At 36.8% G+C, this 23,900-nt stretch overlaps 1 protein-coding gene across 1 annotated transcript; it reads left to right on the top strand.

The window, feature by feature from the left end:
- Positions 1-16,023: 16,023 nt before the first annotated feature.
- LOC111780090 (transcription factor LHW-like) lies at positions 16,024-23,900 on the top strand. The gene is made up of 10 exons (XM_023660368.1): positions 16,024-16,750; positions 18,850-19,062; positions 19,155-19,236; positions 20,326-20,367; positions 20,458-20,517; positions 20,759-22,540; positions 22,633-22,734; positions 22,891-23,031; positions 23,104-23,229; positions 23,331-23,900. Exons 1-10 carry the CDS (start codon positions 16,656-16,658, stop codon positions 23,511-23,513), a joined length of 2,826 nt encoding a protein of 941 aa, XP_023516136.1. The 5' UTR covers positions 16,024-16,655; the 3' UTR covers positions 23,514-23,900.

Raw genomic sequence — 23,900 nt, 5'->3', positions numbered from 1 at the left:
TATAATCAAGGAATACTCCCTCCATTGGTGTGAGACCTTTTAGGAAGCCTAAAGTAAAGTCGTGAGCTTATGCTCAAAGTGAACAATATCATACCATTGTCGAGACCGAGAGTAAATAGCAAATGGGCCTCTAAGTGTAGCAAGCCCACTTTATTGAACTTGAGCAAATGGGCCTCCAGTGTAGCAGGCCCACTTTATTGAACTTGGTCCGGGCCTTGAATTATATAAAAATAAAGAGAGGTTTTTTTAGACCGTTGAATGGATTGGTTGGATTGGTAACCCAACTCAACTCGAAAATTTTCAAAACCCAACTTAACCCTCTATTTTTAGATTGGGTTCGAGTTGTTCTAAACCGAGAAGAGACAAGAAGTCGAGCGGAGAAACAATGGAGCGTCAAGTGGAGAAGTCCAACAAGAAACACAGGGAGAAAGTCGAGAAATAAAGAGGCAACTAACGAGCGAAGTGGATGTCCTCTATGAGATGAGAACGACATCAACAAGAGAAATAAAGAGGCGAACAATGAAGACAAACATTGTGAGATGAGAACGATGAGGACAAAGAGCAGAGAGACAATGAAAAATTTAACAAACGTACTTCATCATTACAATTATTAATTCAATCTAGTGCAAACGCCCTAGGTGCAAGGGCAGATGCACACGTGACTCATGAGCTTGAGTTGCGTGGGCTTGAGCCTATTTTATTATTTTTTTTTAAGGTTTTCAGGTTGGGTCGGTTGACCCAATAATTTAAATTTTGAATCCAAATCCAACCCGAACCAGCTCAAACTCGAAATTTTTTTATACTCAACCCAACCCTTGTAGTTCGGGTTCGTTTCTCGGGTTAGTGGTTGGATATACACCCCTGAGGTTTGGGTTTTAACCTTTATATATATATATATAATTATACCATATTTAAAGGTATGCCTAAAATTGGGTTTGAAAACTAATGCAATGATGTTTGTTAAATAATAAATAAATAAATAAAGCCTTTTTGGTTGCATAATTGTGAGGGCATGAATGGAAATAGATAAAGATTGATGATTATGAATGATAGAAAATGTAGGTGAAAAAGTAGGCAACTAATTATCAACTCCCATCATTAAATATTCTTTCCTATTTTACCCTCCTAACAACAATTATTCACTTTTATTTCTTTCTATTTTTGCCTTCCAACTTTATTTAATTCGGACCAACTCGAAAGTTCGATTTGACTGGACCGACCCGAACAGAGTTCACAACTTAACCCAACCTAACTGTTGGATCGGGTTGTCCGGTTGTTTTTTTTTTTTAACTACTAAAAAATTATTAATGATCTACAATACATGTTACGTTAATAACTAAAATCTGATTGAATTCAAATATCAAACATTCATACGTTACAATGCATCACTACCATCAGTTGCAAACGTCAAATATTCTTAATTTTCATAATAATCTTTTAAGAGTCGGGTATGCTTGAGCTTAAGTGAGAAGGGTCTCCTCCCCCGCTGGTATTTTGCATGTATCGTGTTTACCGGGGGGACCCGGGTTGGATTGTAACTCTATTTTTTACTGATTGGGTTGACTCAACAAAAAATGGTTAACCCACGATTCGAATTTTTCAGTTTTTCAAAAATTCAACCAACCCAGGGAATAAAAATCTAACCTAACTCAATCTTTAGTCATATTGGTCGAGTGCTAATTCTTATAAATACTTGTTTTTTTTAACGGATGTAACCTTTCTGGCTCTCACGTCATCAAAATATAAGACTATGTTATAAATCTCAGTGTTATATCTGTAAATGAACTCTTATGTTCGATCTTTACTATTCGTTACTTACCGTCTAGAATCAATGACGATTATAAAAACAAGCTATATTTTTAAAAAACGTTCGCTCTAAATATATCCAACGAACAACTATATCACATACATCGCATCCAAATTTCATTGGATTATAACGAAGAGTTGACTATTGAAAGTGAATGCAAAAATTTAAAGCCATCAAAGAGAAAACTTTGAATCATTGTTTGCCATTCCACATTGTAAAGTCATTAGGGGTTGAGACTTGTCCCTAGCATACACGTAACGGGTCAAAACGGACAATATTTGCTAGCGGTGGACTTGGGTTGTTACAAATGGTATCAGAACCAGACACCGGACGGTGTGCTAGTGAGAACGTTGGTTTTCAAGGGGGTGGATTGTGAGATCCTACATCGGTTAGAGAGGGGAACAAAACATTCCTTGTAAGGGTGTGACAACCTCTCCCTAAGAGACGCGTTTTAAAGTCATGAAGCTGACGACGATATGTAACGAACCAAAATGAATAATATCTACTAGCAGTGGACTTGAGCTGTGATATAATCTAAAATTTTAAACAATTAGTACAAGTGTCCATGCAAACTGTTTTCATTGAATAACGAACTCAGCCTAATCCAACCTTAAATTTTTACCCAATTCAGACCGTACAAATTAGATTGAGTTAATCAGGTTTTTCAAATCATTGAATTTTCCGAAGACTCCGGACAATTAGTAAAAACGAATTTTAACCAAAATATTTTTACGGTCCGGCTGAGTAAATTCTATTAGATCATTAGAGTCGTTTACATTTTTTGAGACAAAAAAAAATTGTAAGTAGAACGCTACTTAACCTAATTCACGAACACACCTATTTGGTCTTATCCAAATCAACGGTTTAGATCTGTTGGCCATTTTTAATCCAACGGTTTTGAAGCCATCGATTGGCTACTACGAGAGATAGAGACAAAATGATGGGATGGGATGGATTTTGTTTAGAGCAAAACCAAAAATTTGCATACAAACCCCTCAATTTTCCTTTATTCACAACATTGGTCCCAAATCATTTTGAAAACTAAACCTCATTATTGACAAAAGTCCTTGAAAACTGTAGGATTTGATCGATAAAATTTCTTTCGGTTGCTAATCACGCTCACCACACGTCGAGTTGTATGTCGGGTGTCAACCAGTCAAATCAATCCACCTTAGTTTAATTCACAACGTAGAATCTCGATTTGAGCTCCTAATCGAGCCTCATAAACTTATTCTTCGCAGGTAGGTTGGATAGTCCAACTCGACAAAAAAGAAAAAGAGACATCTGACCAGTTATGTCACACCGTGAATTTCGTGGCATCGAAAGATTGAAATGTAACAGAATGGTATTAGAGACAGACACTAAACAATGTGCCAGCAAGTACTCTGGGCCCGTACAAGGGATGGATTGTGAGATCTCATATCGGTTGGAGAGAATAACGAAACATTCTTTATAAGGGATGGATTGCTATTAGAGTAATTTATATATGTTACAAGTGATCGCTTTTAATATAAATTTATTTCTTTATTTTAAAATTTAACCCATGAAATTACTCTAATAGCAAACTATATCTCTTCTTTATTATAATTAGGTTTGAGCCCCACTTTTTGATCCCTAAAATTTTATAATTTATATTTTAATTTTTAAAATTTAAAATTTAAAATTTATTTTTATTAAAATGTATAAATTTTTAAAATCTATCAAAAATTTTAAACTTTATTTGTAGGGGTGTACATTCAACCCAACAACTCGACAACCCGGACCAACCTAACCCGAACTATAAGGGTTGAGTTGGGTTAGATTAGAATTTCGAGTAGGGTTGGGTTCATTTTTCTGAACGAATCGGTTCAGTTTCGGATTCATGGATAAAACCTTCGGATTGACCCGAGCCAAATAAAAATATATAAATTATATTAAGAATTTTTTTGTATTGATAGGTTTGTCGGTGTGGTACCTTGGCCTCTCTAAGGACACTCATGTCTGAGTTTGACGCCAAGGATATACATTTTTATTATTATTATTTTTATTGTTTATTTAATTTGATGATCTATCCTTATATCTTTCTTACTACAAATTCTCAAGAAATGTCCGTATTTCCTGTCAATGTCGATATTTAGCCGTCTTTAATTTTATGATAATGTTAAACTAGGTTAATATGTTACAATTTTCACTTGCCGTCTTTTATTGATTTTTTATGTGAATAATTATAGATCATTCTAAAAAAAATGTTGTATTTAGCTCTCTCTAGTTTTATGACAACGTTGAACTATGTTAATATGTTATAATTTTCGCTTGTTATTTTTTATTGTTTTTTATGTGAATAATTATAGATCAATTTGTATTTGTTTGTAAACTTTTTATGACAAATGTCGGTATTTAGTTGTCTTTAATTTTATGACAACGTTGAACTATGTTAATATGTTACAATTTTCGCTGGATGTTTTTTATTGATTTTTTTATGTGAATAGTTACAGATCATTCTCAAGAAATGTCGGTATTTAGCTGTCTTTATCGACAACTCAACAAACCAACCCAAACCCAACCCGAAAATTGGGTTATCAATCCAACTAACCCGAACTTTTTGGTTGGGTCAAAAAAATCTCTCAACCCAATCCAACCCGAACCATGTACACCCCTACTACTAATTGTCCATAAATTGATGAAGGTAAATATAAGATAGGTCGATATATTAATTAAGCGACAAAATGAACAATAAATATATATTAAAAAAATAAAAAAAAAATACACGTGAATATTAAAACATGCCCATTAAAAGAGTTGGGAGTTTTTTTTTTATTTTTTATTTATTCATTTATTAAAATAATAAAATAAAAAATAATTATAAAAATAAATAAAAAAAACTTTAGGCGCGTGCAATGTAATCAAAACCAAAACGACAACACTTTCCTTTCATTCTTTCTATCTAATTATACTTTCTATTTTATTTTCAATTTTTATTATTTTTTGGAATCCAATGCAATTATTTCATTAAATATAATGATATCAAATCCTTTTTTTTTCCACTTATAATATTGCTCAATTTACACGCTAATCGTGTTTAAATGTCCTAACGAGCTAGTTTTAACATAGTTTGATCAGTTAAGTTGACGTAATCTCGTGTTTACGTTAAAGTTTTGAATTTTCACATTTATAAACTTTGATTAATAAATCTCGTCAAAATCGTCAAAATCGAGCTGATCGTAATCCTAAAATCGAACAGGTAAAGAAAAAAATAACGAACAGTAGAGAGCATGATATTTGGTGTTCGGGGGTCCCGGGGACGCTTAGAGCATGTCTTCTTCCTAACAAATTCACTAATTTCCAATCTCTATCATACACTTGAAATAAGTTTCGATTTTATTTTCATATAAAAATGTTCAGGTTATTTTTGTTAGAAAGTTTTTTACGAGATCAGCCAACATAGAACTGTAACCTTGACCTGGAAGTTCTTGATCGAACGAGTTTCTAAGAATCGAAACGTTACCCACATATTTTTGAAGCATTTCTTAATCATATCAGTCGAGAAATATATAGTCTCAAGATCTTTCTCAGATTCATGCATGGTTCAAACGTAATAAATTAAGAGGATTATGAAATAAATTGGATACGAAAGTTAGAGAATTTAACTTATTTATCGAACTATGTAGGTCGGTAAGTGCTACCAATCACAACCCATCTGTTGAACGGGTCCAACTGAAGCAGTCACGATCGTGTCGTGCGTTTATTGATCTACAAATTAGGGTTTGTAGCCTCAACCCTTGATTTGAGCAATACATAGGGTGTTTGGTGACCATAATTAATCAAATCCACACCTCTTTTTCTATGTCTTTTAGCTTTTGGTTTATATAATTACATAGGAGACATAAAGTGAGGGAAAGAAGTGCATGGGTCGGTCTAATTGCTCGAGCATAGCTCGATGGTTAATGCATTTACTTTATCCGTTTCGAGGTCCAGATTCCTACGTTCATATTTTTTGTATTGAAAACATGTTTGATGCTATAATTGACTAAAAAGTTCGTAATTTAGGGTTTAAAGTTCATGATTTATCTATAATGTCCTTTATAGTTCATGCACTGTAAGATCTCACGTCGATTGGAGAGGGGAACGAAACATTCTTTATAAGTGTGTGAAAACCTCTCCCTAACAGACACGTTTTAAAACTGTGAGGCTGACGGCGACACATAACGGGCTAACGTAGACAATATCTACTAGCGATGGGCTTGAAGTATTACATGCACGATTGATACATTTTATAAGTTGTGATTAACAAAATTATAACTACCAATTTGAACATAACTCAACTAGTTAAAGAAATATATTATCGACTATATGATCAAAGGTTTGAATCTTCTACCATGAACTAATTATAATGATGGGTCTACTAAAAAAATTTAAAGAAGCCGAGTAATAAAGTTTTACTATCTCGTTTCAATTAAGAGGTCATATATTTAAATTTCTCACTTAAACGTACGTAAATTCTAATAATATTAACAATACATATATAATAATTATGTGATGTCTCACATTGGTTAGGAGGAGAACAAACCACCATTTACAGGGGTGTGAAATCTTTCCGTACGCATTTTAAAGCCATGAGGGGAAGCCCAAAAGGGAAAGCTCAAAGAGGACAATATCTGCTAGTGGTGGATCTGGGTCGTTAAAAATGGTATCAGAGCTAGACACCGGATGATGTGTCAGCCTTCTCGTTGTTCATCGAAGGGGGGTAGACACGAGGCGGTGTGCTAGTAAGGACGCTGGCCCCAGAGGGGGGGTGGATTTGGGGAAGGTCCCATATCGATTGGAGGAAGGAAAGAGTGCCAGTGAAGACGCTGGGCCCCGAAGGGGGTGGTTTGTTCTCCTCCCCAACGAAACCTTCCCCGTAAAGACGAGTTTTAAAACCTTGAGGGAAGCCCGAGACCAAAGGACAATATCTGCAAGCGGTGGATCTGGGTCGTTACAAATTACTCAACAAATAAATAAATAAATAGCCAACGAGGTTTGTGATAGAAGGATTCAAACGTTGTTTCAGTTATAAAATCAATCAACGTTGTTTCAATCAGAGAGAGAAACAAAACATATTTTTTTATAAGAGTATAGAAACCTTTCCTCAGTAGAAGTGTTTTAAAACCGTGAAACTAACAATGATATGTAACAGAACAAAGCGGACAATATCTACTAGCGGTGGACTTAATAAACATGATAGAAGTGCTAGACAACAGGTGATGTGTCAGCGAGGACGCTGGACCTCCAAAGTGGGTAGACAAACCATTCTTTACAAGAGTGTGAAAACCTCATACGAAATATTTTTTATAATGGTATGGAAACCTCTCCCTAGTATTGTAAATGGTATCAGAGCCTAGTGTCACAATCATCTGGGTCTCTAAGGGAATGAACGAAGCATTCCTTATAAGGGTGTGAAAAACTATCTCTAGTAAAAAATCATGAGACTGTCGAGAATACGTAACAGACCGACTTTCATCTGAATCAACGTCTCTACAAAATTATCGACCAAATATAATGAATTTTCTTTCAATCATTGTGTCTAACTATTCTTTTTCCAAGATTCTAGATGCCTTTAAAATTTATAATTACTTCGATCGTTAGAAGGGCAATTATTTTGTTTTCTTCACTTTAATTTAGAACAAAAACTTTATATTTACTCCTTATATTTTAACATAATTCCAAATTTACCCTTATCGGGGTAACGATAAATTTATATAACATGAATTTACGTGATAGACGTGAAAAACATTAAAAGATTTTGAATCTATATCTCCTAAGCGAGTTTATTAACGGAAGTTTAACTATTCGAATGACGATCGGGTTTAGCCGAACAAACGTAATTATAATATTAAAAATATGGAAAATATGAAAAAGGAAAAAGGAGGTTACTTGTGGGAGTGGTACTTTTAGAAAATTTAATGATTAAGCCCAACATGTCTTTTCAAGGCCCACCATAACAATCATTCACCATTACATTACTCGCATTCAATGGGACCTCTCTATTATAAAATAAATAAATTATATTACAATAATTTTTATTTTTATTTTTACAAAATTCTTAGTTATCGACGATGTTCGTACGTTGAAATGGGTCGGAATGAGTCTCAAAATGATTGCTCGAGTTGTAAATTCTTTCAAATTGAACGACGGTTCAGATTCATTTATTCAAATTTTTATTTTATTTAAAATAAAATTTTAATTCATAAAACATCTATTTATTTATTTTTAAATATTTAATTAAGATTTTCAACCCAATTTTAATATTTTAAATAATTTTTAAAAGTGGTCGGAGAATAAATAATAAAATAAATTTGAACACCCCTCCTATTTATATTTTAAAAAATATTTTTATACACGTGTGAAATTTATTTTTATTTTTATTTTTATTTATTTTTATTATTATTTTTGAAGGAATAATAATTAATCGAAATACAGACGGACCCAAAACAAAAGCTTGTCAGAGAAAAAAATACCTGGAAAATGCAAGTTCCGTACTGATGGGACCTAACCAATCAGTGATATGACACCTGTCACATGACGTGGTGCTAACAAACACGTGTCAGATATGACTTTACACCATTTTTCATTTTTCTTATATTTTGATAAATCTATTAGTTTTTTTTTTAAAAAAAAAGGAAAAATAAATTATTTATTTGTGTATAGGAACCTTCTATTTATTTGAGTATAGAGAGGTTCGACCAAACGCTATTTCTTTTAAAAGGAAGACGATAGAAGCCCTGGGGGAAAACGACCTCCCGAAAACCTCTGTTACACTCAAACTCGTTACACTAGGAATAAGTACATAAGAAACTGATACATTCAAAACAGTTACATTAGAAACAACGAGAGAAACACCTGATATAGGCATCACTGAAAGCTCGCCCGAGCACGAGGAATAAAAAACCAGAGAGATTAGGTTGAGTTCGAAAAATTTTATAAACCAATCCAAATTTTCAAGTTGATCGAGTTGGTGACTTGAAGGACCTAACCCAACCATCTATTTTCAGACTAAGTTGGATCACACCGACCAACAAACTTCTCAAATTCATCACGTCCACATATAAACTCACCTTATCAAAGTATTTCATGAATTTAACTAAGACGCTCGTCCTAATTCCTTTGAGATGTGTGATGGATCAGTCAGCTAGCTTCGTGTAGATAACTAGAGACATCAAGTCAATACTAGCATCCCAATTGAACAACGTTTTACAGAAAGAAGAATTGTCAACCGTTCAAGGAACAGTAAAGCTCCTTTGATCATTTAATTTTTTTCGATGACCTATATATCATTTGGATTGGCTGATCGGTATTATCTTTTCCAGCTCTTCTCAATTGAACAGCTTTACCGTGTTCTCCCGAGCTCACCTAACATTTAAGTTCATATGACTTTTAAGTGAACGGAAAATCTTTAAAAAATAATATATTTATTTTTAAAAAATTAAATAAATAAATTTTCACACTAATAAGCAAAATATTTCAAAAGGTCAAGATTCTCATAAACTTTCCGTCCTATAATCTTCAATCATTATTTGGTGGGGCCCACCGTGTGCGGCTCTACATGTCTCCACACACTTTAAATTTTTTTTTTTTTTTTTTTTTTTTTGTAAAATTATATAACGACCGAGAACAAAGCATGTTGAAAGAACTCGTGTTGGTTTGTAGAGATAGTTGTTCCTCTAGTGACCATAAAAATTAAGAGGCTAGAGGTTGTTTTGAGGTCCATACCGACCACGATGATCAACTGGGTCAATCAGTGTAAGTCAGCTGAACGCTGTGGATAAACTCAAACGAACCGAGTGAGAAATTGACGTTTGAAAATCTTGTGGGGTCAAAGATCCAACTTTTTTATAAATATTTGATCGCTTTTCCGATTATAATTTTCATTTACCATTTAGTCAAAGATTTGAGCTATAATAAATAAGAAAAAAAAATAAATAATAAAAAATAAAGTAATTTTTTTGCCCTACCAATGTTTAATTATGGATTTTATATGATCTCGTAAGATTTTCAAATGTTGTATGGAACTTTTTCGAAACTTTTGTTGACTAATAAGCTTGACTTTCAACGAACATTTATGGCTTTTTTGAAGTATCTGTAATAAGATTGTCTGTAATCCTTAAGAATCTCCTTTTCGTCGAAACAGTTCAAATGGTCGGTTAAGAGTGACGTATGATGTTCTAGAAGAATGATGATGAAAATCAATTTAATAAAGTTTTAAGTAACGTTTAAATTGAGATTAAGTAACCCACCACTAGCAAATATCGTTCGTTTTGGCTCGTTACGTATCGTCGTCAGTCTCACGGTTTTAAAATGCATCTGTTTGGGAGAGGTTTCTACACCCTTGCGAGAAATGCATAGTCCCCATCTCCAAGCGATGTGGGATCTCACAATCCACCCCATTTAGGTCCCGAACATCCTTACTAGTACACCGCTCGACTTCTAGCTCTAATACCATTTGTAACAGCCCAAATCCACTACTAGTAAATGTTGTCCGCTTTGGCTCGTTACGCATTACTATCAGCTTACGTGTTTTCTTGATCGATTATATATGTCTTAATCATTTAAATTTAACAACATAAAGATTCAAACTTCTGACCTCTCGATCGATTATATATGTCTTAATCACTTAAATTATACTCAAGTTAAGCTACGACAATAATATGAAAACGTTTCCGCATTTTCTTATTGTTTGCCTATGCTAGAACATTGTTCGCTCATGATGATATATTTGATCATTATATTGCTTGCACGAATGTGTATGTGTTATGGATTTGTGATTTAATTCCCGAAAATGACATAAGTTATGAATGTGACTGTGACACCCGAGTAAACTTGAGATATATGAATGAATCAAGATCACATATGAACGAGAGCTTGAATACGTTTATTTCCCGTGACAATTCTTAGGAGGCTACCTAAAATGGAACTGGTCCGAGTCAAATACACTTAATTTTATAATTTATATCATTAAGTCGCTGAAAAGACGTACCTTATTGATATAAATAGTAACTATCAATTCTATCGTACATTTTTAACGGTTAAGATCTCTCTGATTCAAATGTAGTTTAGGTTCATTTATCTACTGCTCATTTACTCGAGTATCACACGAAATGTTTGAGAATGAAGGTAAAAATGGATAACTTTATTAGATATTATACGACATTAATGTACGAGGTAAATATATTATTATTATTATTTTAAAGTTATTATTATCATAATTATTTTATATTTCTACATCCATTTATTTATTTATATTGAAATGATAGTTCTGATGGAGTAAATTATACTCTTTTATAATTAAAAAAGGTATGATTGCATAGAAAAATTAAAAAAAAAATATTAATATCATTAAGGAATTTTTAAAAATTGAAATTTGATAAAAAAAAAAAAGTACAGATATATGACTGAACCGAGATCGTATTTGAATAAGAGTAATCTTTAACAAAATTACATTAGTGTTAAAAGACACGAGCGGTGTTCATATGACTCGATAAAAGTCAGGTTGAGTTAGATTTTTCTTGGTTCAATTACGTTGAATTTTTTAGAAAACTAAAAATTCTGTTTGGTTTGAGGTTGACATTTTTCTAATCGGGTCAACTCAACCAACCCAAGTGATACATTACGAGTCATGAATGTTTGAGCTGCTCGTCACAAACTCAATCGGACCGTGTACTAAAAAAATGTTTTTTTTTTTTTTAATGTTAATTTTTTTTTATTTATAAGAATCACCCTTTCATGTGTCTCCCAACTAATGTTGGCTCCTCCTTTTTATGCCCCTTAACCATTATTATCTATTAAAAAAACAAATAAAATTAAACTGACCCGTCAGTCACTCACCAACCCAATAAAAAACAATCAGTGCAATTCTGACCAGTATTTTGGGAGTTTGCAAATCTCCCATACGCCATCTCAGCCATTGATTCTCAAAGTACGTAACCAATCAACGGTCTAAACTCACCTTCACTTTTCACTTTTCACCGGCATGCGGAGTTTAAAACTTAAATTATTTAAATAAATAAATAAATAATGCTGCGTTGGCAAAGGGGATTTTTTGGGCATTGGGTAATTATTTTCAAAATTAATGGTTAAAATTTCGAGATTTTTTTAAATTAATTTGATAAATAATAATTTAAAAATATTGTAATTAAAAATTAATTAATTAAAGGGGGACAGCATACTGACAATGTCAGTGTAGAGTCCAGAATCATTCTATTTTTAATAATAATAATAAATAATAATATTTGGATTTTAAAATATGATTGAAAAATATTAAATAATTATTTTCTTCATTAGATTCACAAATTGGAGTTATTTGTTTGTTTTTATTCAACTAAAATGAATATCTCTTCATCGTACAACTTTTTTATATTAATTTAATTACGTTTAAAAGTATCTTACGTGTTTACGTTCGATTCTATATTTTTAGCTACTCGTTTGGTAACCAGATACTTAGTTGTGGCAGGACGTTTTCTTTGAGTCGAGCTATAGAGAGAGCTGATGCTTATAATGTAAAACGAATCTACGAGCTATGATACAAATTGTAACGACTCGTGGTTGGTACCAAAGAATAAAACATGCAACGTGTTGTGACATCATCGTGTGTATCATAAACATATAGAACACGACCCTATAGATCATATCCTGTATATTCAGGGAGTGATCTTATCATGTATGTTCCAAACATATAGACATGATTCTATAGATCAGAACATAAACATACTGGGAGTGACTTTGTCATACGTAGATCAAATCATAACAATTTAATCAGACGAGTTCAACTAGACTGAACCAACCAATCACATTGAACTAGACAGGTCAATTCCAACCAGACCGTACCAATCGATTAAAACTAGACCATTTCATACCATTTTCTTCCTGTGCATCTTTCCTCTAGGGTTTTTCCTTCAAGGCTACAACGTTAGAATACGAGACGAGCCACATAACCTCCAACCGCGATCCACGATAGTGATGGAACAAATGGCATAGTGAGAGAATACGACCCTATAGATCATATCGTGTATATTCAGGGAGTGACCTTGTCATGTATGTTCCAAACATGTAGACATGATTCTATAGATCAGAACATAAACATACAGGGAGTGACTCTTTCATCGTAGAGCAAATCAGATGAGTTCAACTAGACTGAACCAGTCGATCATATTAAACTAGATAGGTCAATTCCCAGTTCAAAATAGACCGGTTCATACCCTTTTCTTCCTCGTGCATCTTTCCTCTAGGGTTTTTCCTTCAAGGCTACAACGTTAGAACACGAGACGAGCCACATAACCTTCAACCACGATCCACGATAGTGATGGAACAAATGCCATTGGCTATGAGGTAGCTAGAAACCCGAAACCCGAGCACCATTTATTAAAACTTAGAATTAAAGCGATTAAAGAAAAATATTGGGATATTATGATATAAATAAATTGATAATTTGGAAATAAAAAATGATTATGACCTAATTTAAAAAATAAAATAAAAAAAGAGTAGAAAGGAATGTGATATAATATATGTTGGTGAAAATATAAAATATAAAAAGAAGAGATAGCTAAAGATTAGGTTAAAAAATAGGTGCAACATGCACATACTTGATTACACTCAATGGACCATTTTTAATATATTAGAGAGAGAAAGAGAAGAATCCAAATTGTTTTCGACCACAACCTAAGATTTCTTTATTAAAATATCTTTGTTCGATTATGTTTTTTTTGGTTTGTTTAATGATCGGTACGTGCTAGATCTCACGTTGGTTGGAAAGAAAACGAAATATTCCTTATAGAAATGTGCAAACCTCTCCCTAGTAGACCGTGAGGTTGACGGGGATACGTAGCGAGTTAAAACGAATAATATTTGTCAGTGGTGGACTTGGGCTATTACAGATGGTATCAGAGCCAAACACCGGGTGATGTGCCAACAAGAACGCTGGGTCTCACAATTTTGATTGGTAGCGGATTTGGCGATTGGTGGCACTCACTTTCAGTACTGAGTGAGTCAAGCCAACTTCTGACCATGTTGCCTATGGTTGGACAACATGTATTCAAACCTCGAGTGGTGTTAAGCCAACATTGGTTGAAAGCAAGATTGAGAGAGAGATCGAGAGTGGTGTTATATAACATGCAAACAAAAAGGCAACAACAACGGTTTAAACAGTATATAACTTTTTAGGTAGGATGAATTTGACAACTAGTCACATCTCCCTTTGGTACATTTTGAGGCATTTCATGTCTACCAGGCGTAGACATGATCTCGCTGAAACGTCGTACTCTTAAAGAAAACAAAAAAGAAATAATACAACATGAAAACAGTAAAAGAAAACAATAAAGTAGTACAATGAAAGGGTTTTGGCGTGTCACGGGCATGCGACAATGGGCCACACGCCTTGTACAAGAATGCCTGTGACGCTGAGCCTAGTACGACGTTAAATATTTACTAGCGGGCTTGAGCTGTTATAATACGTTCTTTCTTTAAATTATAAGTTTAATCTTTTTTAAATTGACCAATATATTCAATAATTTTGTTTCTAGTACGACGTTAAATTTTTAATTTTGTGTCTAATAAATTTATAAATTTTAAAAAATGTCGAGTAAGTCACATGCAATAATTCAATAAATTAATTTAAACAAAATTAGAAAAAGTTATAATACGGCAAAGGTGAATGTACTTTGAACTTGCTAGAATATACCCTCACCATTATTGCTAAAAAGTCCTTTAAAAAACAGTTATTTACTTTTAAATATTTTTAAAATCATTTAATTTTAAATGATTTTTCGACTAATAATTTTTTCTGCACCTCTCGGAGTCTCGAAAAAATTAGAGTTGTAATCCTCTATTGAGCAACCACACCTACACCTTGCACGTGCCGAATGAATGAAACAGTCAAATTGGTCCCAATCAATCCAATTGAACCGAGTTCAATAAGTCCACAACACCTCGCACGTGACGTCAGATATGATCCTCTTTGTTGTTGTACGATTCTCTTCTGTTCCTTGTGTTCATTTAGATCGAGTGTGTGTTGTTGTGCGATCCTAACGTAAGTAACACAGACTATATCATTGGAGAATGTCGGGATCATCAGGTGTCGAATCCGAATTTGGAATACTGATCGAAATGGTGAATAAAATAATGAAATTATGAATATTTTTTAAATATTGCACAAAGAAGGAATATGGTAGGTGACACGTGCTCTTTTATTTATTTATTATATATATTTTTTTGCGCCCCGTTTTTTTTTTCTCGAAAGCATTAAAAAGTAAGGTTGCATTACAAAATAAAATAAAATAAAATAAAATAAAATAAAATAAAATAAAAAGAAAAAAAGAAAATAGTTTTTTTTTATGGAGGGGACATAAGGGTAATTAAACAAAAAGGTAAGGGCAATCTAGTATCTGACGTCACCGCAACAGCGATCCGCACTGCATCACTGCCCAACCACATCCCAACACGTGTCCACACTCTGAACCTCCTGCAGCCTCCCCAAATATAATTACCCCTCCACTCACAAATTTATATAAAATTCAAATTTACCTAAATTACAAATTTGATATTTAAATTTTGATTATAATAATTATTATTATTGACTTAAAATATTATGTGACGTATAAATATATTAGATAAATATATGGAGGACGGAAGATAAAAGTATATATTTACACGGAAAAAGGACAAAAATGTAATTTTAAGAAATAGATAGATGGACGAAATACGTTTTTAACTATATATATAATCACCCTTTTATTGAAATTTGGTTCTTATAAAAATTGTTAGCTCTCTTTTAATGGTTAGATCGAGAAAAATAGATTAATAAAACGAGAATGACAAAAAATAGTATTTATTACACGAAAAAGGACAAAAATGTAATTTCAAGAAGTGAACAGATAGACGAAGTGCAGTTTCAACTAAAATTTTGTCTTTATGAAGTAGTTCGAGCGATGTAAGAAACAAGACGAGCAATTGCTCTCAGTTAATTCATAATATTTCAAAGTTTATTTTTCTTTTTTTTTTACTTTTTTTTAATAATTTAGCTCTAAGAATTCCGGTTATATAGAAATGTTTTTCTTGGAAGGTTAAAATGGTAATTTCGTACTAATAAAATATAATAAAAGGTAGAGTGGCACTTTTGTAAATAATAGGAAATCCGAGCCTTTTTTGGGAAGCTCACCTTTTCTCCTTGTGTTCTTTTTATGGTGGACTTCACCGCAGTTGCAGAGCTTTTCTCACAGAGTGATTACGAGAGAAATTTGCAGAGCCAAAGTGAAAGAGGAGGAAGGAGGAAGAAGAAGGAAGAACTGAACAGACCCAGGTTCGAATCTCAAAGAAACCCATTTTCATCGCAATTAACTGGAAGAATCAACACCCATTTCCACTCTGAATCGACCCAGTTCTTCATCTTGAGCTCAAATTCCCTGCTCTTCACGGATTTTGATTCCCACCCTTTTTAATTCTTCCCTGAGCTCAGAAATGGAGCAGATCATGGCAGTCTACAAGATTCAGACCTGTGGAATAGTGTAGGCGCTTTGGGAGAAAGCGCTTGTCGCTATTCCTGCTCTGTTTCTCTCCCACTCCACCTTTTCCTCTCTGTTTTTCAAGCTTTCGGCTCGCCGGAGCATGGCTTTCCGGAGAAGAATTGTGGGAAATATTGACCCAGTTAGGAAGAGAAGCGGTGGTTTGAGAACGAAGCAGGCAGGGAGAGGATCGTGTCGTGGAAGTTAGAAATTAGAATGGGAAATTTGAAATAGCTTGAGAAATATACGGTCTCATCAGCGCTTGAGCATTTTATGTTCTTGTTCTCTACTGTTTCGTGCATGTTTTGTATTGGGTATTGTATAAAATTGCTTCGGTAGCTATGAGGTTTTCGCTTAAAGAAACGCTCAAGGCTCTTTGTGGTTCGAATCAGTGGTGTTATGCTGTGTTCTGGAAGATCGGTTGCCAAAATTCCAAGTAAGATTTGTTCTCCAAAACCCCATGAAATCCCATGTTTTTGATTTTTGTTTGGAGCATAGGAATATCCTTAATGGGATCTGGGTTTGATTGCTTTGTTGGAGTTTAGTTCAATCTAGAAAGGAAAAGGGGAAGAAAAGTTAAAAAGTGGCCTAGAGATTACTGTCTTTGAATCCTTTAAAGTGGGAAGTTCATTAATTAGGTTTGGATTCATGTTGTTTTGGTAGCTTGTGTTGTGTTGAGTAGTTCACATGATTGGTTAAAGCAGATTGTTTGATATGTGGCCTTTTACTTGCTTCTTTATCCCTTTTTAGCTGATTTTTTGGATGGATTCTGCTTTGTTCTGAAGATTAATGGCCTTTGGCTTTGGCTTTGGCTTTTCTGATATCATGTTTTGTGGAGTGGCGTTTGCTTTTTAAGACCAGCTGGTCTTTGAGTAATATGTTTGTCTTTGCTTGGGCGAGGGAATAGAGTTAGATGTTCATACTTTTTAGATCCTTTGACTGATTTGTTTTTGTGAGATTCTGCATCGGTTGGAGAGGGGATCGAAGCATTCCTTATAAGGGTGTGGAAATCTCTCCCTAGCTGACGTGTTTAGGAGGGGAAGCTCAAAAGGGAAAGCTGAAAGAGGACAATATATGCTAGCGGTGGGCTTGGTCTGTTACAAAGGGTAGCGTAACCAGACATCGGGCGGTGTGCTAGCGAGGATGCTGGGGTTCCAAGGGGGGTGGATTATGAGATCTCATATCGGTTGGAGAGGGGAACAAAGCAGTTCTTATAAGGGTGTGGAAATCTCTCCCTAGTAGACGTGTTTATGAGGGGAAGTTCGAAAGGGAAAGCTGAAAGAGGACAATATATGTTAGCGGTGGGCTTGGGTTGTTACAAATGGTATTAGAGCTTGACATCGGGCGGTGTGCTAGCGAGGACGCTGGGGTTCCAAGGGGGGTGGATTATGAGATCCCACATCGGTTGGAGAGGGGAACGAAGCATTCCTTATAAGGGTGTGGAAATCTCTCCCTAGTAGATGCGTTTACGAGGGGAAGCTTGAAAGGGAAAGCCCAAAGAGGACAATATATGTTAGCGGTGGGCTTGGGTTGTTACAAATGGTATTAGAGCTTGACATCGGGCGGTGTGCTAGCGAGGACGCTGGGGTTCCAAGGGGGGTGGATTATGAGATCCCACATCGGTTGGAGAGGGGAACGAAGCATTCCTTATAAGGGTGTGGAAATCTCTCCCTAGTAGATGCGTTTACGAGGGGAAGCTTGAAAGGGAAAGCCCAAAGAGGACAATATATGTTAGCGGTGGGCTTGGGTTGTTACAAATGGTATTAGAGCTTGACATCGGGCGGTGTGCTAGCGAGGACGCTGGGGTTCCAAGGGGGGTGGATTATGAGATCCCACATCGGTTGGAGAGGGGAACGAAGCAGTCGGTATAAGGGTGTGGAAATCTCTCCATAGAGACGCGTTTATGAGGGGAAGTCCGGAAGGAAAAGTCGAAAAAGGACAATATATGCTTATGGTGATCTTGGGTTGTTACAAATGGTATCAGAGCCAAACATGGGGAGGTGTGCCAGCAAGGATGCTGGGCTTCCAAAGGGGGTGGATTATGAGATCCCACATTAGTTGGAGAGGGGGAACAAAACATTCCTTATAAAGGTGTGGAAACCTCTCCCTAACAGACACGTTTATGAGGAGAAGTCTTAAAGGGAAAGACCAAAGAGGACAATATATGCTAGCGGTGAGCTTGGGCTGTTACGAATGGTATTAGAGCTAGACACTGGGCGGTGTGCTACCGAGGATGTTGGGCTCCCAAGGGGGGTGAATTATGAGATCCCACGTCGGTTGGAGAGGGGAACAAAACATTCCTTATAAGGGTGTGGAAGCCTCTCCCTAGCAGACGCGTTTATGAAGGGAAGCTCGACAGGGGAAATCCAAAGAGAACAATATCTGCTAGCGGTGGGCTTGTGTCGTTACAGTTTTCTTTTCTCAATGTACTGAGGCAATGAAGATATCGTAGTGCTTCGTTTCGATTTGAAATCTTTAGTTTAATGTGGCAGTTGTTATCTTTGAGCATAAATGTAAGGCATTTTGGACTTGCAGGCTCCTGATTTGGGAAGAATGCCATTACCAGCTCTTACCCAGCTTTGAGTCATCTGGAAGTGGGAGCTCCAAATTACCCCTTGGGGAATGGGAAGGATGTTGGGGGTATTCCCAAAGTTCCTCCTCACAACAGGCGAATCGTGTGGACGACAAACTTTATTCCTTAATTAACAAGATGATGTTGAATAAACAGATTAGTTTAGTAGGTGAAGGGTAAGCACCTTCCAGAGCTCGATTATCCTCTATTGTTCTTCTTTTCGGTACTCGTTTTAACCGAACATGCTATGCACGTTTGTCGTTTTCAGGATTGTTGGGCGAGCTGCGTTTACAGGAAACCATCAGTGGATTCTGTCAAGCAATTATACCAGAGATGCTTATCCACCAGAGGTATGCATCAAATGTTTTACTGCTCATAAAGTCGTTGGAATCACGAGTATTCTCGACGAATGTATGGTCCAATGGAAATGGGATTATGAGTAATTCCACGTTTTAATGGTTCCATCCTTTGGAAACCAACTTGCTTTCTTGGACTCATTCTGTAACAGCCTAAGCCTACCGCTAGCAGATATTGTCATCTTTGGGCTTTCCCTTTCGGACTTCCCCTAAAGGTTTTTAAAACGCGTCTGCTAGGGAGAGGTTTCTACACCCTTGTAAACAATGCTTCGTTCCCCTCTCCAACCGATGTGGGATCTCAAAATCCACACCCCCCTTCAGGGCCAGCGTCCTCGCTGGCACTCGTTTCCTTCTCCAATCGATGTGGGACCCCCCCAATCCACCCCCTTCGGGGTCCAATGTCCTTGTTGGCGTACCGCCTCGTGTCCACCCCCCTTAAGGATTCAGCCTCCTTGCTGACACATCCCCCGGTGTCTTGACTCTGATACCATTTGTAACAGCTCAAGCCCACCTCTAGCAGATATTGCCCTCTTTGGGCTTTCTCTCAAGGTTTTTAAAAGTGTCGGTTAGGGAGAGTTTTTCACACCCTTGTAAAGAATGCTTCGTTCCCCTCTCCAATTGATGTAGGATCTCGCAATCCACCCCCCTTCAGGCCCAGCGTCCTCGCTGGCACTCGTTCCCTTCTCCAATCGATGTGAGACCTCCCAGTCCACTCCCTTTCGAGACTCAACGTCCTTGCTGGCACACTGCCTCACGTTCACCCCCTTAGAGGCTGACACATCGCCCGGTGTCTGGCTCTGATACCATTTGTATCAGCCCAAACCCACTGCTGAGCAGATGCTGTCCTCTTTGGGCTTTCCCTTTCGGGCTTCCCCTCAAGGTTTTTAAAACGCACGTTAGGGAGAGGTTTCCATAACCTTATAAAGAACGTTTCGATCCCCTTTCCAACCAACGTGGGATCTCGCTACATTCTTTGATCATGTTCTAACCTCTTAAATTTACATGGTTGATGTGAAAGGTTCATGATGAAAATAGATCAAAATTTTTGCATTGACCATTAATTCTTTTGGGATGTGCTTTCAGGTTCTTAATGAGTTGCATCAACAATTTTTAGCTGGAATGCAGGTTTGATAGATTTTCCTACATCTTCTATCCCCTGTAACAAAATTGTTTCCTCGAACAGTTTCGTGAAAAGCTTTTGTATCTCATTTGCAGACCGTCGCAGTTATTCCGGTGCTTCCTCATGGAGTCGTACAGCTGGGCTCGTCCTTCTCGGTGAGTACCCATTAAAGCGTTAGTTCTGTTCGTACCTGTGGCTTTTGAATAATTGTCTTATAACATACATCTGGAGGATGATACCATTAGTTGCCCTGTAAATATGCTAGTGGTTGACTATCATATCAGCTATTTTCAATTAGTCCGAGAACTATAGAAATCGTTCGATTACATCGAGTATTAGCTTTACCTCATCAGACTTCCGAGTTCCCTTAATGATGTTCTCGAATTGCTTCTTCAGATCATGGAGAACTTGACATTTGTAAACGACGTAAAGAGTTTGATACTACATTTAGGGTCTGTGCCTGGTGCTCTTCTTTCTGAGACGTATGATGGAAAAGACCCTTCTCGAATGGCTGGACTTACGGACCCTTCTCGAAGTTGCGACGTGATGGATCCCTTATTCATGGATGGCAATTGCAACCCACAAGACAACTCATTGCTAGCTTCTAGGTCCAATCAGCCTTCTAATTTGCTGTTTCAAGAGATCTGGTCTAATAATCATCTTGCTGCTTCTTCAACGTCGCAAAAAAATCCTTACATGACCCGAGCTCTGGCAATTCCTCATCAAAATCTTGGTCTATCAAACGATACTTTAGCGATGAAGCCGAGTCTCCCTTCAAGAGACGATTTGGAGTATGGACGTGTCAGAGCTGAAGTCATTCTTCCAAATACTGAGGCACGGTTTCACCAGCATGGTTCTTCGAGTTCTTTGTACAACTCCCAATCTGGTGTCTTTCTATCGGCCGTTGCGCATAGCAGCCTGAAATTAGTGGGAAATCAGAATCTTTCAGCTGGCTTGAATTCATCAAATACTTGTAACCCGTCTCAACTGGTGGCACCTGGTGGCATAACGATCGATAACGAAAATAGTTCCGTTACAACCAATCATCCATTAGTTGAAAGCAAGCAGTCAAAGGAAACGAAAACTATTGGTTCAAAGCCATTTTCAGTTCCAGTCTCTGTTTCTGATGACCGTCGAGCAACTGAAAAAGGTGTTCATGGGGGCAAGCAGGGTGGAATCGAGGTGCAAAATGCTCTCGATTCGAAGGCCGATGAGGTTTCTTTATCTGGTGGGCTAGGTTGTTCGGTTACGCCTAGTCAACGGTCACTAGAGAACTGTGGAAAAGCAATTTTGGAAGCAGCCCCATCAGCAGATAATGATTTATTTGAAGCTCTCAATACTACATGGACTCAACTGGAGAATGTCGTGTCCTTGGATGACTACATGTCTGGTCTTGCTAATGATTACTCGAACCATTTTAACGGATTTGAGAGCTCGAGACTCCCGCATATTAAAAACGAACAAATTTGTGCTCTACCCTCTTCAGGTGATGACTTGTTCGATATTCTCGGTGTGGAGTATAAGAATAAACTTCTCAGTGACAACTGGAATAGTTTATCTGAGAGTCTGCACAACGAGGACAGGCAGAATTCCAATGCATCTCAGATAATGAACGCGCTCGAGGCTGGCTTGAGCTCAAACGTCTCTTCTACATGTAGAACGATACCTGAATCGGGAACCAATTCATTGACAGCCTCTGACCAACTTTTAGATGCTATAGTTTCCAGAGGTCACTCTGCCATCAAGCAGAGTTCAGATGATAGCACTTCTTGTAGGACGACATTGACTAAAATCTGTAGCTCCTCGGGTCCGAGTAGCTTGATTTATGGACAGCCAAGTGCGCAGAGGGGAGTTTTCGGCGTCCCTAAGTCTCGGGGTGAAGTGGGGACGTTAGATAATAGCTCTTTCAGATCTGGTTGTAGACATAATGATTTGGCAAATTGTTCTCAAAGTTCTTCAGTATATGGATCTCAAATCAGTTCATGGGTTGAACAGGGAGATAATTTGAAGCGTGACAGTAGCGTGTCGACAGCCTATTCTAAGAGGCCTGATGAAGTGAACAAATCGAGTCGTAAAAGGCTGAAACCGGGAGAGAACCCAAGACCAAGGCCCAAAGATCGCCAGATGATACAGGATCGCGTAAAGGAACTGCGGGAGATCGTGCCAAATGGAGCAAAAGTAATTCGTTTTACAAATATACATCGAACTTTCGAACACTTTCATATCTATGATTCTCATGAACTAACTATTTTGTGTCGATTTCTTAACAGTGTAGCATAGATGCATTACTCGAAAAAACCATCAAGCATATGCTTTTCCTGCAAAGTGTCACAAAGCATGCTGACAAGTTAAAACAGACAGGAGAGTCTAAGGTATCGGATTACTTACTGTCCTGTTTTTCTTCGTTAACTATTGTTCGGTTTTCTCCACGCTGTTGAGAGCTCATAAGCATGGTTCGTTATATACATCGTTCGTATTTTATAGAATATGAAGAGATATGAGAGCTCTGTTTCCTTGGCTTATTGCAGATCATCCGCAAAGAAGGCGGACACTTTTTAAAAGATAACTTCGAAGGTGGGGCAACGTGGGCGTTCGAGGTTGGTTCACAAACTATGGTCTGCCCAATCATAGTTGAAGATTTGAATCCGCCACGTCAAATGCTCGTGGAGGTAGACCTTCCATTTAAACTCGTCTTCCGTTTTGTATAATCTATTGACATTTTCATGTCCATTTTGTGGCAGATGCTTTGTGAAGAGAGGGGGTTCTTTTTGGAAATAGCCGATTTGATCCGTGGTATGGGCTTGACCATACTGAAAGGTGTGATGGAGGCACGAGACGACAAGATATGGGCACGATTTGCCGTTGAGGTAACTAACGAACATGGTCTCGGTGTAGTAGTTAGCTCTCGAGTGAGGTAGCATGAGGGCTTTATATATGTTACTGAATCGATTTTGCTTTACATTTACAGGCCAACAGGGACGTAACTCGAATGGAAATATTCATGTCGCTCGTTCACCTGTTGGAGCAGACACTGAAAGGCAACAACGTATCAATGGTAAACGCTATAGATAACAGCCATATGATTGTTCACAACTCGTTCCCTCAGTCGACACCGATCTCTGCAACTGGCAGGCCTGGTAGCTTGCAGTGAAAAGCTGCTTGCTCTACAAACGCTCATGGGGATGTTGAGAGCGAGCCCGGGTACGCTCGCTATGACTAACATGTTTCCAGTCCTAAGGTCTGTGGTTGCTCTAACCTTTTGGCTGATTTCTTTCTAAACTGTTGTTATATTGAGAGGTGTAATTTGCATCTGAACTCAGTATTTAGTTCATCTTAGGAGTGTTGTTTTCGTGCTGTTCTTCATTCCAAACCATTTATCCACTGAAATGTTAACTGTAAAAGGTCATAAATTATGGTGTGATTGTAATATGAGTGATGCTAAGAAGTCATCCATTAGTTGAAATCTACACGAGTTTCAAAGAACAATTGCTTAGTTCCATGTTTATTCTAACATGCTTGCCCAACCTTTTGTGAAATC

The sequence above is a fragment of the Cucurbita pepo genome, chromosome LG18 (genome assembly GCF_002806865.2).
Source record: "Cucurbita pepo subsp. pepo cultivar mu-cu-16 chromosome LG18, ASM280686v2, whole genome shotgun sequence".
In the NCBI taxonomy this organism is placed as follows: Eukaryota; Viridiplantae; Streptophyta; class Magnoliopsida; order Cucurbitales; family Cucurbitaceae; genus Cucurbita; species Cucurbita pepo.
Note: the sequence above shows the minus strand (reverse complement) of the source record. Positions and strands in the feature narration are given on the sequence as shown.

What these genes read in the sequence shown, in the direction of transcription:
- LOC111780090 (XM_023660368.1), top strand. Translation starts at nt 16,656, where the DNA reads ATGAGGTTTTCGCTTAAAGAAACGCTCAAGGCTCTTTGTGGTTCGAAT. An exon ending in AGCTGGGCTCGTCCTTCTCG is followed by an intron (nt 20,518 to 20,758) that starts GTGAGTACCCAT and finishes TTGCTTCTTCAG; the next exon opens with ATCATGGAGAACTTGACATT. An exon ending in GGGCACGATTTGCCGTTGAG is followed by an intron (nt 23,230 to 23,330) that starts GTAACTAACGAA and finishes TTACATTTACAG; the next exon opens with GCCAACAGGGACGTAACTCG.